Source organism: Pseudophryne corroboree, chromosome 8, assembly GCF_028390025.1.
Source record: "Pseudophryne corroboree isolate aPseCor3 chromosome 8, aPseCor3.hap2, whole genome shotgun sequence".
Classification (NCBI taxonomy): Eukaryota; Metazoa; Chordata; class Amphibia; order Anura; family Myobatrachidae; genus Pseudophryne; species Pseudophryne corroboree.
In genome coordinates, this window is record NC_086451.1 from 286,265,665 (window position 1) to 286,282,515 (window position 16,851).

The window sequence follows — 16,851 nt, forward strand, 5'->3', positions numbered from 1 at the left end:
TAAGTGCGGGAGACTAGAGGCAAGGCAATAAAGCTACGCCCCCACAGGTTTCACTTTTAAATAACTTAGTTGCTTGAGAGTGTATATATTTGGGTACAGAATATAAATCATAAGCAATACATTTGTAACTTTCATGTGATGACTATTAAAAAAAAAAAAAAAAAAAAAAAAAGTAGTTCATTTATTATTGTTCTAGATTTATTCTCATAGTTGCTTTTTATTGAACTTAGGTTTCCCATTGCATTCAGGGGTACAAAACGCATCCACAACAATGCACGTCGATTTTGATGCTGTTTTTGGAGCAAAATCTTCAGCACATGAAAATCAAGACACAAGAGGTGAGCAGGTTTATGTTGCATGCATTTCTAGGAATATACTAAAACATGACTTTGTTATTGTATGGCTCTGCTTATGCTTTCAAATCTAAAACCTATTTTTGCTTTCATAGACTGCTTACAGGTTGAGAGTTATATCTTAAAATGAGTTCCCTTACTAACATTATGGATCCACGCTTATGCACTGTAGCTGCCACATTATCTTGGCGACCACATTTATGTAAAGCTAAATTACACCCATTTTAAAGAGCGAATGTGGCTTCACTAAGCACCAGATAGACGTGATGACCTTACTAGGCTTACTTTGTAAGGCTACAGAAGTTCAAATTGTAGTGATTTGTTTATATTTATTAATGTCACTTGTAATTTAACTCTTACAGGATTATTATTATTATTATTATTTTTTTTACAATTTAAAATGTTTATAAAGTTTATGGGTTTTATTATGATTTTGTAACTTAGAATATACATACATCGCTGAAAAAGGGACAAGTCAAACATAATTGTACTTTTTTATAGAATCTTGAAATCCCCAAAGGTTCTGTAGTTGACAAACCAAATATATTTTCACATTTTTGCTTCTGTCCTACAGCGTAATAGTGTTAGCAGAATTTGACTATTTCTGCGGCGGGGTACACTGGGCTCCACAAGTCTGGACAATGGGGTGTAGAGTAGGATCTTGATCCGAGGCACCAACAGACTCAAAGCTTTGACTGTTCCCAGAATGCACAGCACCGCCTCCTATATCACCCCGCCTCCCAGCACAGGAGCTTAGTTTGTTAGTTGATGCTGCAGTAAGCAGGCACTTAACAGAGGGGCTGCTCCATGCAGCCCTAAGAAAGGCTTTTTTTCTGAAGAAAAAGTGAAGACTTCAGGGCAGCAGCAGTGGTAAATGTCTTGTGACATTCTCTGCTGCGGCTCCAGATCTCCCCAGCGGCGCTGTACACTCCCGAGCCCTTGTTGCCGGGTACCTGCAGCGGAGGCTCCGGTTTACTTCACGTTAGGCACACACGGCTGGGGCTCTCCAGGATCGCGTGGCCGCGCTTCGGGAGGTGGTAAGTGGGTCCCGCTCGCGGGACCCGGTCTTTATCGCGATCCGGCGCGGTCAGTGGGAGGCGGGCCGCGTGCGCTGGTGGTGGACACTGTGACAGTACAGGCGATCCCACTAGATCACAAGGGCATGGGCGCAGGTCGGGTTTTCTCTCTAAACCACTTCTTATATCGCCCACAGTACCCGGTGGTTTTGCCAGCAAGGGGGATAAGGCTTAGACCTGAAGCCCCTCCCCAGCCCCACGGCGCCATTTCCAGCAAGTGTTCCCGCCCTGGAGCTGCATCTCTGTCTATTCCTCACTCCCTGTCAGTGGCGCCATTACTCCTCAGCTCACTGTTCCTGGGACTGCTTGGGCAAATCCTCCTATGTAAAGCCGCCTGGTTGTCAGCGCTGTGCCTTTACATGACACTTAAGTATTCTACCTGCCTTTTTAGTCAGTGTTAGTAAGAAAGAGTGCATTTAGTCAGGGGTTTATAGTACAATTACCCTGTGATATACATCCAGTTTCTTACTGTGTAGTGTTATATCTATTGACTATATGGCTGTGTAAGCTAGTCCAGTGCAGTATTATTGTCTGTAATAACCTCTGCATTGTACAAACTGTGACCTTCTGTGTGTGCATTTGATAGCTGAGTGTTGTCCCTCTCGTGTCTTTCACTCAACTTGCTATCCCTATATTCTATAACCTGAGGGGGCTTGGTGCGTCAGGTGTTATCTAATACAGGATTTTCACAAAGATATACTGTATTACGTATTTCTCTTACGTCCTAGAGGATGCTGGGGACTCCGTAAGGACCATGGGGAATAGATGGGCTCCGCAGGAGACATGGGCACTAAAAATAACTTTAGGTATGGGTGTGCACTGGCTCCTCCCTCTATGCCCCTCCTCCAGACCTCCGTTTAATACTGTGCCCAGAGGAGACTGGGTGCACTACAGGGAGCTCTCCTGAGCTTCCTGAAAGAAAGTATTTTGTTAGGTTTTTTATTTTCAGAGAGACCTGCTGGCAACTGGCTCCCTGCACCGTGGTACTCAGGAGAGAGAAGCAGACCTACTTAAATGCTAGGCTCTGCTTCTTAGGCTACTGGACACCATTAGCTCCAGAGGGAGTCAGAACGCAGGTCTCCCCTAGCGGTTCGTCCCGGAGCCGCACCGCCGTCCTCCTCGCAGAGCCGGAAGATAGAAGCCGGGTGAGTATAAGAAGATAGAAGACTTCAGATCTTCAATGAGGTAACGCTGCGCGCCATTGCTCCCACACAGAACACACACACAGCGCACACTGTGCGGTGCAGGGCGCGGGGGGGGCGGGCGCCCTGGGCAGCAATGTATACCTCTAGGGCTGGCTATGATTTGATTTACACTATTTAGTGGTATTTCAGAGTATCCCCACCAATTTGTTTTTAAAAAAGCGGGACCGAAGCCCGCCACTGAGGGGGCGGGGCTTCTTCCTCAGTACTCACCAGCGCCATTTTCTCCACAGCACACGCTGAGAAGCTGGCTCTCCGGACTCTCCCCTGCTGATCACCGGTGACAGAGGGTTTTAAAGAAGGGGGGGGCACATAATTTGACGCAGTGAAAATAAAATATATATATATATATATATATATATATATATATATATATATATAAAGCGCTGTATCTGGGTACATTTTTGTTTTTCCATGGTTATTGGCGCTGGGTGTGTGCTTGCATACTCTCTCTCTGTCTCTCCAAAGGGCCTTGTGGGGAAACGGTCTCCAGATAGAGCTTTCCCTGAGTGTGTGGTGTGTCAGTACGTGTGTGTCGGCATGTCTGAAGCGGAAGGCTCTCCTAGGGATGAGGTGGAGCGCATGACTGTGGTGTCGCCGTCGGCAACGCCGACACATGACTGGATGGATATGTGGAATATTTGAAATGCAAATGTGAATTTATTGCACAAACGTTTGGACAAAGCAGAATCCAGGGACAGTACGGTGGGTCAGACCCTGCCTTTCCCTATGTCACAGGGGCCTTCTGGGTCTCAAAAGCGCACACTTTCTCAGATAGTTGACACAGATACCGACACAGATTCTGACTCTAGTGTCGATTATGATGATGCGAGGTTGCAGCCAAAGTTGGCAAAGAGTATTCATTATATGATTATTGCTACAAAGGATGTGCTGCATATTATAGATGACCCCGCGGTGCCTAATCCTAAGATCCACATGTTTAAAGAAAAGAAGCCTGAGGTTACCTTTCCACCTTCCTTTGAATTAAATGAGTTATTTGAAAGTGCTTGGGAAACTCCAGATAAGAAACTGCAGATTCCCAAAAGGATTCTTATGGCGTATCCTTTCCCGATCAAGGACAGGATACGGTGGGAATCCTCCCCACGGGTGGGCAAGGCGTTGACGCGCATTTCCAAAAAGGTGGCGCTGCCGTCTCAGGATACCGCTGCCTCAGGGATCCGGCTGACCGCAAGCAGGAAACTACCTTGAAGTCAATTTACACACATACCGGTACATTACTCAGACCGGCAATAGCGTCGGCTCGGGTTTGTAGCGCTGTACTAGCGTGGACCGATACCTTATCTGCTGATATGGATGCGATGGATAAGGAAACTATTTTATTGACCCTGGGCCATATTAAGGATGCGGTTCTTTATATGAGAGAGGCTTAGAGGGATATAGGCATACTGGGGTCCAGAGCGAACGCTATGGCGATTTCTGCCAGGCGAGCACTGTGGACCCGACAGTGGACGGGTGATGCTGACTCGAAACGGCATATGGAGGTTTTACCTTACATGGGTGAGGAGTTGTTTGGGGAAGGTCACGCGGACCTAGTCTCCACAGCTACTACTGGTAAATCAACTTTTTTACCTTATGTTTCCTCACAGCCTAAGAAAACGCCACATTATCAGATGCAGTCCTTTCGGCCGCATAAATCCAAGAGAGCTCGGGGATCTTCCTTTCTTACCAGAGGTAAGGGCAAGGGGAAAAAGCTGCCAGCTACAGCCAGTTCCCAGGAACAAAAGTCCTCCCGGGCTAATACTAAATCCACCGCATGACGCTGGGGCTCCGCGGGTGGAGTCCGCTCCTGTGGGGGCATGTCTTCGTCTTTTCAGCCAGGTCTGGGTTCATTCTCAGGTGGACCCCTTGGCAATAGACATTGTTTCCCAGGGGGTACAAGCTGGAATTCGAAGAGGTGCCTCCTCGCCGGTTTTTCAAATCGTCAATGCCGACTTCTTCCCCAGAGAGGGAGGTAGTTTTGGCAGCAATTTAAAAGTTGTGCCTTCAACAAGTGGTAGTCAAAGTTCCCCTGCAGCAGCAGGGGATGGGCTATTACTCAACCCTGTTTGTTGTCCCGAAACCGGATGGTTCGGTCAGACCAATTCTGAATTTAAAATCCTTAAACCTATACTTAAAGAGGTTCAAGATGGAATCGCTCAGGGCGGTCATCGCAAGTCTGGAAGAGGGAGATTATATGGTGTCCCTAGACATAAAGGATGCATACCTTCATGTCCCCATTTATCAACCTCATCAGGCGTTCCTGAGATTTGTAGTGCAGGATTGTCATTACCAATTTCAGACATTGCCATTTGGGCTTTCCACGGCTCCGAGGATTTTTACCAAATTAATGGCAGAGATGATGCTGCTCCTGTGCAAGCAGTGGGTCACAATTATCCCGTACTTGGACGATCTCCTGATAAAAGCGAGATCGAGAGAACGATTGCTAGACAGCGTATCACTCTCCTTGAGGGTGTTACAACAACACGGTTGGATTCTAAATCTACCAAAGTCACAGTTAGTTCCAACGACCCGATTGCCTTTCTTAGGCATGATTCTGGACAAAGGAGGATCTTTCTCCCGATGGAAAAGGCCCAGGAACTTCAGAGCTTGGTCAGGGGCCTCTTGAGGCCGGACAGGTTGTCGGTACATCACTGCACTCGAGTGCTGGGAAAAATGGTGGCGTCTTACGAGGCCATTCCCTTCGGCAGGTTCCATGCCAGGACTTTTCAGTGGGACCTTCTGGACAAGTGGTCGGGGTGACATCTACAGATTCATCAAATGATCCACCTGTCCCCCAGGGCCATGGTGTCTCTCCTGTGGTGGCTGCAGAGTTCTCACCTTCTAGAGGGTCGCAGGTTCGGCATCCAGGACTGGGTTCTGATGACCATGGACGCGAGCCTCCGAGGATGGGGAGCAGTCACACAGGGAAGAAGCTTCCAGGGTCTGTGGTCAAGCCAGGAAGCTTGTCTACACATCAACGTTCTGGAATTAAGGGCCATATACAACGGCATTCGTCAGGCGGAGACCTTACTTCAAGGTCTACCGGTTCTAATTCAGTCAGACAACATCACAGCAGTGGCTCATGTAAACCGCCATGGCGGCACGAGGAGCAAAGTGGCAATGGCAGAAGTCTCAAGGATTCTTCGATGGGCGGAGAGTCATGTGAGCGCTCTGACAGCAGTCTTCATTCCGGGAGTGGACAACTGGGAAGCAGACTTCCTAAGCAGACACGATCTGCATCCAGGAGAGTGGGGACTTCATCAAGAAGTCTTCGCAGAGATTGTAAGTCAGTGGGGACTGCCTCAAATAGACATGATGGCTTCACGCCTCAACAAAAAACTTCCGAGATATTGCGCCAGGTCAAGGGACCCTCAGGCGTTTGCAGTGGATGCACTGGTGACACCGTGGGTGTTTCAGTCGGTCTATGTGTTCCCCCCTCTTCCTCTCATCTCAAAGATACTGAGAATCATAAGGCAAAGAGGAATTCGGACAATTCTCATTGTTCCAGATTGGCCTCGAAGGGCCTGGTATCCGGATCTGCAGGAGATGCTCACCGAAGATCTGTGGCCTCTTCCTCTCAGGGAAGACCTGTTACAACAAGGACCCTGTCTATTCCAGGACTTACCGCGACTGAGTTTGACGGCATGGCGGTTGAACGCAGGACCCTATCGGAGAAGGGCATTCCGGAGGAGGTCATTCCTACTCTGATAAAGGCTCGAAACATTATCACCGTATCTGGAGGAAGTATGTGTCTTGGTGCGAAGCCAAGACTGCTCCTCTGGCAGAATTCCATCTGGGCCGTTTTCTCCACTTCCTACAAACTGGAGTGAATTTGGGCCTAAAATTAGGCTCCATTAAGGTTCAGATTTCTGCCCTATCCATTTTCTTTCAAAAGGAATTGGCTTCTCTTGCAGAAGTCCAGACTTTCGTGAAGGGGGTGCTGCATATCCAGCCTCCTTTTTTGCCCCCGGTGGCACCATGGGACCTTAACATGGTGTTACGGTTCCTTAAGTCTCACTGGTTTGAGCCTCTTCAGACAGTTGAATTAAGGTATCTCACTTGGAAAGTGGTCATGCTATTGGCCTTGGCACGGCGGGTGTCGGAGTTGGCGGCTTTGTCTCACCCTTACCTAATTTTCCATGTGGATAGAGCTGAGTTGCGGACTCGTCCTCAATTTTTGCCTAAGGTGGTTTCTTCTTTTCATCTGAACCAACCTATTGTGGTGCCTGTGGCTACAAGGGACGTGGAGGATTCCGAGTCCCTGGATGTGGTCAGGGCATTGAAAATTTATGTGGCCAGAACGGCTCGGGTTAGGAAAACGGAGGCCCTGTTTATCCTATATGCAGCCAACAAGGTTGGCGCTCCTGCGTCTAAACAGACTATTGCTCGCTGGATCTGTAATACGATTCAGCAGGCTCATTCTACGGCTGGATTGCCGTTACCAAAATCGGTTAAGGCCCATTCCACTAGAAAGGTGGGCTCTTCTTGGGCAGCTGCCCGAGGCGTCTCGGCATTACAGTTGTGCCGAGCAGCTACCTGGTCGGGTTCAAACACCTTTGCAAAGTTTTACAAGTTTGATACCCTGGCTGAGGAGGATCTCGTGTTTGCTCAATCGGTGCTGCAGAGTCATCCGCACTCTCCCGCCCGTTTGGGAGCTTTGGTATAATCCCCATGGTCCTTACGGAGTCCCCAGCATCCTCTAGGACGTAAGAGAAAATAAGATTTTAAACCTACCGGTATATCTTTTTCTCCTAGTCCGTAGAGGATGCTGGGCGCCCGTCCCAGTGTGGACTAAATGCTGCAAGACTTGTTTATAGTGTGCTTACATAAGGGTTATGTTACAGTTTTAATCAGTCTTGGGCTGATGCTGTTTTGTTTCATACTGTTAAATGGTTTGTATATTCCATGTTATACGGTGTGGATGGTGTGGGCTGGTATGAATCTTGCCCTTAGATTAACAAAAATCCTTTCCTCGTACTGTCCGTCTCCTCTGGGCACAGTATCTCTAACTGAGGTCTGGAGGAGGGGCATAGAGGGAGGAGCCAGTGCACACCCACACCTAAAGTTCTTTTTAGTGCCCATGTCTCCTGCGGAGCCTGTCTATTCCCCATGGTCCTTACGGGGTCCCCAGCATCCTCTACGGACTAGGAGAAAAAGATTTACCGGTAGGTTTAAAATCTTATTTTTTCTGTGATTTGGTCACCATATCTCTCCTTTATCTCTGCTAGTGCTGACTACACTACGCAGGGGTTTGGGTTTGAGATATTGTGCTGCGGTTAATTGTACTGTGTTACCTCATACTGCAAGTTATATCATGTCTGCTTCTGAGGGTAACGGTTCTGGGGCGGAACACACTGCTGGTGTTGCTGAAGCCACAGGTACATATGAGGAGATTATAGCAGCTGTGGGCTCTGGTTCTGGGGGCTCCTTGCCCCCCAGTGGGTCTGTGGCAACGGGGGCACATACTGACCCACCGTGGGCCGTGTTTTCCACGCTTCTGCATACGCTAGTACATAAACTAACACCCCCTATGGGACCCCCAATGCCGGTACAACCGTATGTGGTCACTGCAGCTAACCCGCCGTGGGCGGACGTTTTATCTGCTCAATTAAAGAAGTTGAACCAGTCCTTGACTACTAAAATGTCTGACCAACGCTCGCCTAAGTCCAAGAGGTCCTCTAAGCGAGCGCTCGTCTCCTCACAATCCACTGCTGTCACAGACACCTCGTCTGATGAGGACGGCACTTACACTGACGCCACAGGTTCTGACTCGGATACGGCTGATGGGGAGGGTTGTTCACGTGTGGATGTTCCTGACCTTGTGGAGGCTATTAAGTTAATTCTGCAGATTACGGATGATCCCGAGCCATCCGTGCCTCCTATGAAACCAAATAGGTTCAAGCATCAGAAGGTGGATAAACAGGTTTTAACTCACTCTGATCACCTAGTGGATATACGACAGGAACCCTGGGAAAACCCGGGTACAAAGTTTGTGCCTCAAAAGAAGATGCTGGCTCGCTATCCCCTCGCGCCAGAGCTGTCTAAGAATTGGGCAACACCTCCTCCAGTGGACTCACATGTGGCTAGGATGGTGGTTTCCTCAGCTCTACCTGTCACTACCGTCACGTCTCTGAAAGAGCCTACGGATAAATGTGTGGAGGGTTGTCTAAAAGCGATTTACACCCTCACGGGTGCTGCACAAAGGCCTGCTATTGCAGCTTCATGGGCTGCTGAGGCTATTGAAGCATGGGCCTTGGAGTTAGAAGCTGAAATCTCCTCTGACCATGCTAGACAATGCTTGTCATATATTGTCACAGCTTCTCGATATATTAAAGAGGCGGCTTCTGATGCCGGTATCCTGGCAGCCAAGGCCTCTACTACGTCAGTCCTGGCTCACCGGATATTGTGGCTGAGATCCTGGTCTGTGGATCTGGACTCTAGAAAAACCCTGGAGGTACTCCCTTTCAAGGGAGATATTCTGTTTGGGGAGGACTTAAATAAGATAGTGGCTGACTTGGCTACTGCCAAAACTGCCTGTCTACCTAATACCGCTCCTTCTGTGTCGAAGGCTAAAGGTACGTCCTTTTGCCCCCTTCGTCCTTCAGGTAAAGCAAAAGGTCAGGCGTACCTTAAGCAGGCCCGCACTTCCAAACCTGGTAAGCCGAAGCCCAATAGAGCCTGGGCTGCCCGTCAGCCAGCTGCCAAGACCGATAAGCCTGCCTCATGACGGGGCGGGCCTCCCCCTGGGGGATCCCAGGGTGGGGAGCCGGCTTCTGGGGTATACCCAGGAATGGTTGAGGACCACTTCAGATGCTTGGGTATGGGAAGTCGTCACTCGAGGTTACGCCATTGCCTTCAAAAACAGACCCCCTCATCGATTTTGTCAGACAGACGTCCCTTTGGACCGGACAAAGGTAAAAACTCGACACTCAGTGGTACAGACCCTCCTGGATACAGGAGTCGCAGTACAGGTTCCTCTTGCTCAGAGGGGCCGGGGGTACTATTCTCCGCTGTTTCTAGTCCCGAAACCGAATGGGTCCTCCCGGTCCATTCTCAACCTCAAGGCATTGAACAGGTTTGTGAAGATTTCCAAGTTCCGTATGGAAACCCTTCGCTCTATAGTTCTGGCCTTGGAACCTGGGGACTACATGGTCTCCCTGGACATAATGGATGCTTACCTGCATATTCCTATAGCAGTGTCATATCAACAATACCTGAGGTTTGCTATTGGCAACATCCATTACCAGTTTCGGGCGTTATCTTTTGGTTTAACAACGGCTCTGCAAGTCTTTACCAAAGTTATGGCGGTGATGACGGTGGTACTCCGCCGTCAAGGGGTCAGGATACTGCCGTATCTGGACGACTTGTTAATCCTGGTAAATTCCCCAGATCTTCTCCTGTGTCATCTGGATATGACGGTACGGTTTCTACAAGCCCAAGGGTGGCTCATCAACTGGAAGAAACCCTCCCTGGTCCCTGCTCAGAGCATGGTGCACTTGGGAGCGCTGTTGGACACTCACAACCAGAGGTTGTTCTTGTATCAGGAGAAAGTCCTGAAGCTTCAGGACAGGATTCGCTGCTTCCTTTCTCGTCCGCAAGTGTCGATACATTCGGCAATGCAGGTGCTGGGCCTCATGGTGTCAGCATTCGACATGGTGGAGTATGCGCACTTCCATTCTCGCCCCCTCCAGAAGCTGATTCTAGCCAAGTGGGATGGCCTGCCTCACCGGATCAGGTCTCAAATGATCTCATTGACTCCGGAGGTCCGTCTGTCGCTGCTCTGGTGGCTCTAGGACCAACAATAGTGCAGGGGCCGTCCCTTCTGGATATCCAACTGGGTCCTGTTGACGACAGATGCCAGTTTAAGAGGTTGGGGCGCGGTGATGGAGCAGTACTCCTTACAGGGTCGGTGGACCAAGAAGGAATCTCTCCTCTCGATCAACATTCTGGAGTTGCGGGCGGTCTTCAATGCGTTGAACCTAGCCCAGCATTAAATTCAGAACCATCCTGTTCAAGTACAGTCGGACAACGCCACCACAGTGGCTTACATAAATCATCAAGGCGGCACTCGAGGCAATGAAGGAAGCCTCACGGATTCTACAGTGGGCAGAACGCCATCTACCGGCAATATCGGCAATATTCATTCCGGGAGTCCTGAATTGGGAAGCGGACTTTCTCAGTTGTCAGGACGTGCATGCCGGCGAGTGGGGACTCCATCCAGATGTGTTTCAACTCCTCGTGGAAAGGTGGGGTCCTCCAGATGTGGATCTGATGGCGTCTCGACACAATCACAAGGTTCCGGTCTTCGGAGCAAGGACAAGGGATCCTCAAGCAGCATTTGTGGATGCGCTGGCGGTGCCGTGGAGGTTTCGGCTGCCGTACGTGTTCACTCCGGTGTCACTCCTTCCCAGGGTAGTTCGGAAGTACAAGCAAGAAAAAGGGATTCTGCTTCTCATTGCTCCGGCGTGGCCCAGACGGCACTGGTTCTCAGACCGGCAAGGCCTATCGACAGAGCGTCCACTTCTACTTCCACAACGCCCAGACCTCCTCGTTCAGGGCCCCTGTGTCTACCAGGACCTAGCCCGGCTATCTTTGACGGCGTGGCTCTTGAAGCTTCCGTCTTGAGGGCTAAGGGTTTTTCTGAAGAGGTCATTAAAACTATGTTGCGGGCCCGGAAACCGGCTTCTGCTCGGATTTACCATAGGGTCTGGCATTCATACTTTGTTTGGTGCGCATCTAACAATTATGACGCTTCCAAGTTTAGTACAGCCAAACTTTTGGCTTTTCTGCAGCAAGGCCTAGATTTAGGCCTGCGTCTGGCCTCCCTCAAGGTTCATATTTCTGCCTTGTCGGTGTGGTTTCAATGAAAACTTGCGTCTTTACCTGATGTTCATACTTTCACTCAGGGTGTGTTGCGTATCCAACCTCCCTATGTCCCGCCTGTGGCTCCTTGGGACTTGTCGGTGGTTTTGGAAGCGTTGCGGGAGCCTCCATTTGAACCTCTTGGTTCAGCTGACCTTAAGTGGCTTTCCCTTAAGGTGGTGTTCTTGCTGGCTATTGCCTCTGCTAGAAGAGTGTCGGATCTGGGTGCCTTGTCTTGTAGTTCCCCATATCTGTTTTTTCACCGTGACCGGGCGGTTCTTAGGATTCGTCACGGATATTTACCTAAGGTGGTTTCTTCGTTCCACTTAATCAGGAGATTGTGGTTCCAGCCTTTGTCTCTCCTGATTTGTCTCCCAAAGAGCGGTCTTTGGATGTGGTACGGCTCTCCGTATCTATGTGAAGAGAACTGCTTCTATTCGAAAACCTGATTCTCTCTTTGTTTTGTTTGGATTTCACAAACGTGGCTGGCCTGCTCACAAGCAGACCCTGGCCAGATGGATTAGAATGGTGATTGCACATGCTTATGTGAAGGCTGGTCTGTCAGCTCCTGCTCACATTACGGCCCATTCTACTTGGTCTGTTGGACCTTCTTGGGCGGCAGAAAACGAGTTTTGTGGTAAGAACTTACCTTTGTTAAAACTCTTTCTGCGAGGTACACTGGGCTCCACAAGGCGCCAACCCTGACGCACTTGGCTTCTTTGGGTTCATATGGCATTAGCCGCTGACACTTCTCTTGTCGTGAGAGTGTGGTGTATGTGGCTACTAACCGTTGTCGTCTCTTTTCCTGCTACTGCATTGGGCTGGTTAATTAAAACTGAGCTCCTGTGCTGGGAGGCGGGGTGATATAGAAGGCGGCGCTGTGCATTCTGGGAACAATCAAAGCTTTGAGTCTGTTGGTGCCTCGGATCAAGATCCTACTCTACACCCCATTGTCCAGACTTGTGGAGCCCAGTGTACCTCGCAGAAAGAGTTTTAACAAAGGTAAGTTCTTACCATAAAACTCGTTTTTACTAGTGTGTGTGTTTCTGGCTTGCATTGTGCATGCATCCCTTTTACAGATTATTTCTGTTCTCTCCCACTTTGTTGCATGCTTTCTCGTGCTCAACTGGCGGTTTACCATTGGTGAGTTATTAGCGGACTATAGATTCTCTTTTAAAGCTGAAATTTTGTCTTTTAGTTTCAGTATATTTTTAAATGCAAAAAAGTACAATGTATTTTTATTAACTTTGTGTTATATAAAGGTGTGTTTGACACAATATTCATTCCATATTAATGTGAAAGTATCCTCATCATTCTGCTCTTTACAGAACCTAACATTGCCACCATTTCCTTTATCACATTATGATATACAGCATGCCTTCATTATCACACTCACACTCAGTAGACCATTGTGGGGCTCAGTGTAAAAGAGGCACATGTCACAAAATTACTTAGGCCCCTTTTCAACTAGATAGGGCTTGAAATATAACAGCAGTATTTTGCTACTGGTGAGAGATAGGCACGTGCCGTTATGTTAGGCATTAGTGGAGTAGACACTAGGGGGTAAATTTACTAAGATGGGAGTTCTATTTAAGATGAGATGTTGCCCATAGCAACCAATCAGATTCCAGGTATTATCTTCTAGAAGGTGCTAGATAAATGAAAAGTAGAATCTGATTTGTTGCTATGGGCAACATCCCATTTGAAATAGAACTCCTATCTTAGTAAATTTACCCCTAAATGGCAAAAGCTACTTGATGGCAGCAAGAATGCAGAATCCGTGTAGCTGTGGCATGTGCCTCTTTTCCACTGACCCCCTTAATTTTACAGGTCGCTGCCTCCCACAACACCGGTACATTCACCTTTTGCCATTATGATCCTGTTGCCTGATTACTTACAAGTAGTTCATCCTTGTTCGCGTCAACACAGTGCATCCTGTATGAGCAGCAGTTAAAGGTTAAATAAAAAGCTCAGGTCCTAGTTCAATTTACCCTTAAAACAAATATACCTAAATACAATTACAAATGCAATAGTTAATAATTGTTGTATAGGTCCCTATATCTTCCGCTTTGACACGCTGCTACCTTACTGTATTAAGAGCTGCTGCAGGCACTTGAATCTGTGGAAATGTTAGAAAGTAAAGCACCTCTGCTTTTGTACCCCATCACGATCAAGCCATCATTTTTTTTTTCTTAAATGCTCAATGTTAATCTTTGTATAACTTACGTGCAGGGTTGGGTAAAAAAAAAAAAAGTTTTTTTTAAACCATATTTTGTGGTTTTAAACCATTTTTTATTAATTTCTCTCTTACGTCCTAGAGGATGCTGGGGACTCCGTAAGGACCATGGGGTATAGACGGGCTCCGCAGTTAGGGCACCTAAAAAGAACTTTGACTATGGGTGTGCACTGGCTCCTCCCTCTATGCCCCTCCTCCAGACCTCAGTTAGATCTTGTGCCCAGAGGAGAATGGGTGCACTGCAGAGAGCTCTCCAGAGTTGTCTGTGGAAAAAGAATTTTGTTAGGTTTTTTATTTTCAGGGAGTCCTGTTGGCAACAGGCTCCCTGCATCGTGGGACAGAGGAGAGAGAAGCAGAGCTGGCTTGTCAAGTTGGGCACTGCTTCTAAGGCTACTGGACACCATTAGCTCCAGAGGGAGTTGGAACACGGGTCTCACCTGGGGTTCGTCCCGGAGCCGCGCCGCCATCCTCCTCACAGATGCCGAAGATAGAAGCCGAAGATAGAAGCCGGATAGAGAAGGCAGAAGACATCTTAGGCGGCAGAAAACATCAGATCTTCATGAGGTAAGTCCATTGCTCCCAGTCTCTCTCACACACACACACACACACACACACAGCAGCACTGAAGGGTGCAGGGCGCAGGGGGGGGGGCGCCCTGGGCAGCAATAAACCTCACATTTTGGCACAAATACAGTTGGATTAGACTGCGGAGGCAGTAAATCTATGATCCTCCGCCATTTTATGGAAAAATCACTGTGACCGAAGCCCGCCGTCGGGTGGGCGGGGCTTGATCCTCAGCACTAACCAGCGCCATTTTCTCCACAGAAGCTGCATGAGAAAAACGCTGGCTCCCTGGTCTCTCCCCAGCTGACCTTCACAGGCTGGAAAAAAGAGGAGGGGGGGCACATTAGCGACGCAGTGAGTGAGAATTGGCATATTATATATAAAAAAAGCGCTATCTGGACATATTTTTTCCAGTGTTTTTAAGCGCTGGTGTGTGCTGGCATACTCTTACTCTGTCTCTCCTTAGGACCTGGTTGGGGTTTTGTCCCCTTATAGGTTAATCCCTGTGTGTGTGGGGTGTCGGTACGTGTGTGTCGACATGTCTGAGGCGGAAGGCTTCTCCAAGGAGGAGGTGGAGCAAATGAGTGGTGTGTCCCCGTCGGTTGTGCCGACTCCAGATTGGATGGACATGTGGCATATGTTGAATGCAAGTGTGGCATCTTTACATAAAAGGCTTGATAAGGCTGATTTAGGGGGGACATTAGGGGGTCAATCCTCAGATTGGACCGACTCACAGGGCCCGTCGGGGTCTCAAAAGCGTCCCTTAACACAAGACACTACTACCGACACGGATTCTGATTCCAGTGTCGACTATGACGAAGTAAAATTGCAACCTAGGGTGACTAAAACCATTCAGTGTATGATTGTGGCAATAAGGGATGTGTTGCATATTGTCGATGAACCCTCGGTCCCCGACACAAGGGTACACATGTTTAAGGAAAAGAAACAGATTATTAACTTTCCCACATCTCATGAATTAAATGAATTCTTTGGAAAAGAAAAAAACACAAAATTGGGCGCTAATGTTTAAATCAAATGTTAGCCGCACGTTCCTGGGGCTTGGTTCCTCTGCCACCACTTAGATACAACGAGAGAGAAAAAAACAAAAAAAACCATGCACACTGAGGAAGCCGCCGAGGGTACACTAAGGAGGAGAAACGCGTATGTGGACAAAGTGAGTTTACAGTCGGCCGGCGAAATCCATTCTCCAAATGAGTGCATGCTGTCTCATTAATTCACCATCTTACTCAGCATCCGGACACCCGGACCCCATTGCTAAGGGGGAATAGGGAGTACGCTCCCCTACCTGAGTTATCGTAATCAGAGGCAGATGTGACACCCTAGTGCTAAAGGGAAGAACACACCACCAGCTTGAGTTAATCGCATTAACAATGCTGCTTTGCTGACCTATGGACACTCCTATACTTGAGCTCCATTATATCTCATTCAGAGGCAGCTGGGATACTCCGATGCTATAAGGAAGGACATATTATCAGTTTATTAAAATTGTCCCAACAAATACTGCTCTGCTGACTTGTGATCCTTGGGACAGTTTATAATTAGTGACTGAGGTAACAGTTAACCAATTTCATTCCGTTATAAAGGTAAACGGATAGTTTACGAGTCATCTTACATTGCAGGGACGCCTGTGAGGTCATAGGAGTCACCTAAAGGCAGTTATTTCTAATTAGTCGAGTTCCCATATGTGCACTAAGGTTTCAATTTATATTTTTAGGAGATAATTTCTCTGTTTAGATTAGGATGTGTTTTAGAGACACTTAATGTTATATGTCTGATTTGTGCATTATATGAAATCCGTCCGGTAACTGTATAATTATATACATCTTATATATTTATATATATTTTATTATGGGAATGAATAAAAATCTTTAAATGCTAAGCGCAGTTCCAAGTTTTTTTTTTTTTTCTTTGGAAAAACTTGGGAGACTCCTGTTAAGAGACCGCAGATCCCCAAAAGAATTTATATGGCATACCCTTTCCCTAAGCAGGACAGGGAGATTTGGGAATCACCCCCCACTGTGGACAAGGCCCTGACGCGCTTGTCCAAGAAAGTGGCGCTACCGTCTCCTGACACAGCGGCCCTTAAGGACCCTGCAGATCGCAGGCAGGAAGCTACCTTAAAGTGTATTTATTCTCATACGGGTGCTGTGCGAAGACCGACAATTGCGTCGGCATTGGTGTGTAGCGCAATTGCAGCTTGGACAGAGGAGCTGACAGATCAATTTGATAATATGGATAAGGATACTATATTCCTAACTCTAGCCCATATTAAAGACGCAGTCTTATTTATGAGGGATGCTCAAAGGGACATTGGATTGCTAGCTTCTAGGGCCAATGCCATGTCTATCTCGGCGAGAAGATCTTTATGGACTCGCCAATGGACGGGTGATGCGGATTCCAAGAAACATATGGAAGTACTACCCTACAAGGGTGATGTATTGTTTGGGGATGGGCTGACGGACCTGGTTTCAAATTTTTTTTACCATATATTCCCCAACAGCAAAAGAAAGTAACACCCTATCAGATGCAGTCCTTTC

At 47.9% G+C, this 16,851-nt stretch overlaps 1 protein-coding gene across 9 annotated transcripts in view; it reads left to right on the plus strand.

Annotated features, from left to right (window-relative positions):
• LOC134948960 (phosphatidylinositol-binding clathrin assembly protein-like) overlaps positions 1–16,851 on the plus strand; it is a 340,585-nt gene that overhangs the window by 247,414 nt on the left and 76,320 nt on the right. For 7 of the 9 annotated variants that reach the window (XR_010183069.1, XM_063937265.1, XM_063937264.1 and 4 more), the window contains one exon: positions 231–338. Coding sequence is in view for 8 of the 9 variants with exons in the window: in XM_063937265.1 (XP_063793335.1) it covers positions 231–338 (108 nt within the window). In the remaining variant the exon portion in view is untranslated. The remainder of the gene's footprint in view (positions 1–230; positions 339–16,851) is intronic. The other 2 variants (XM_063937266.1, XM_063937270.1) reach the window with 1 other exon arrangement.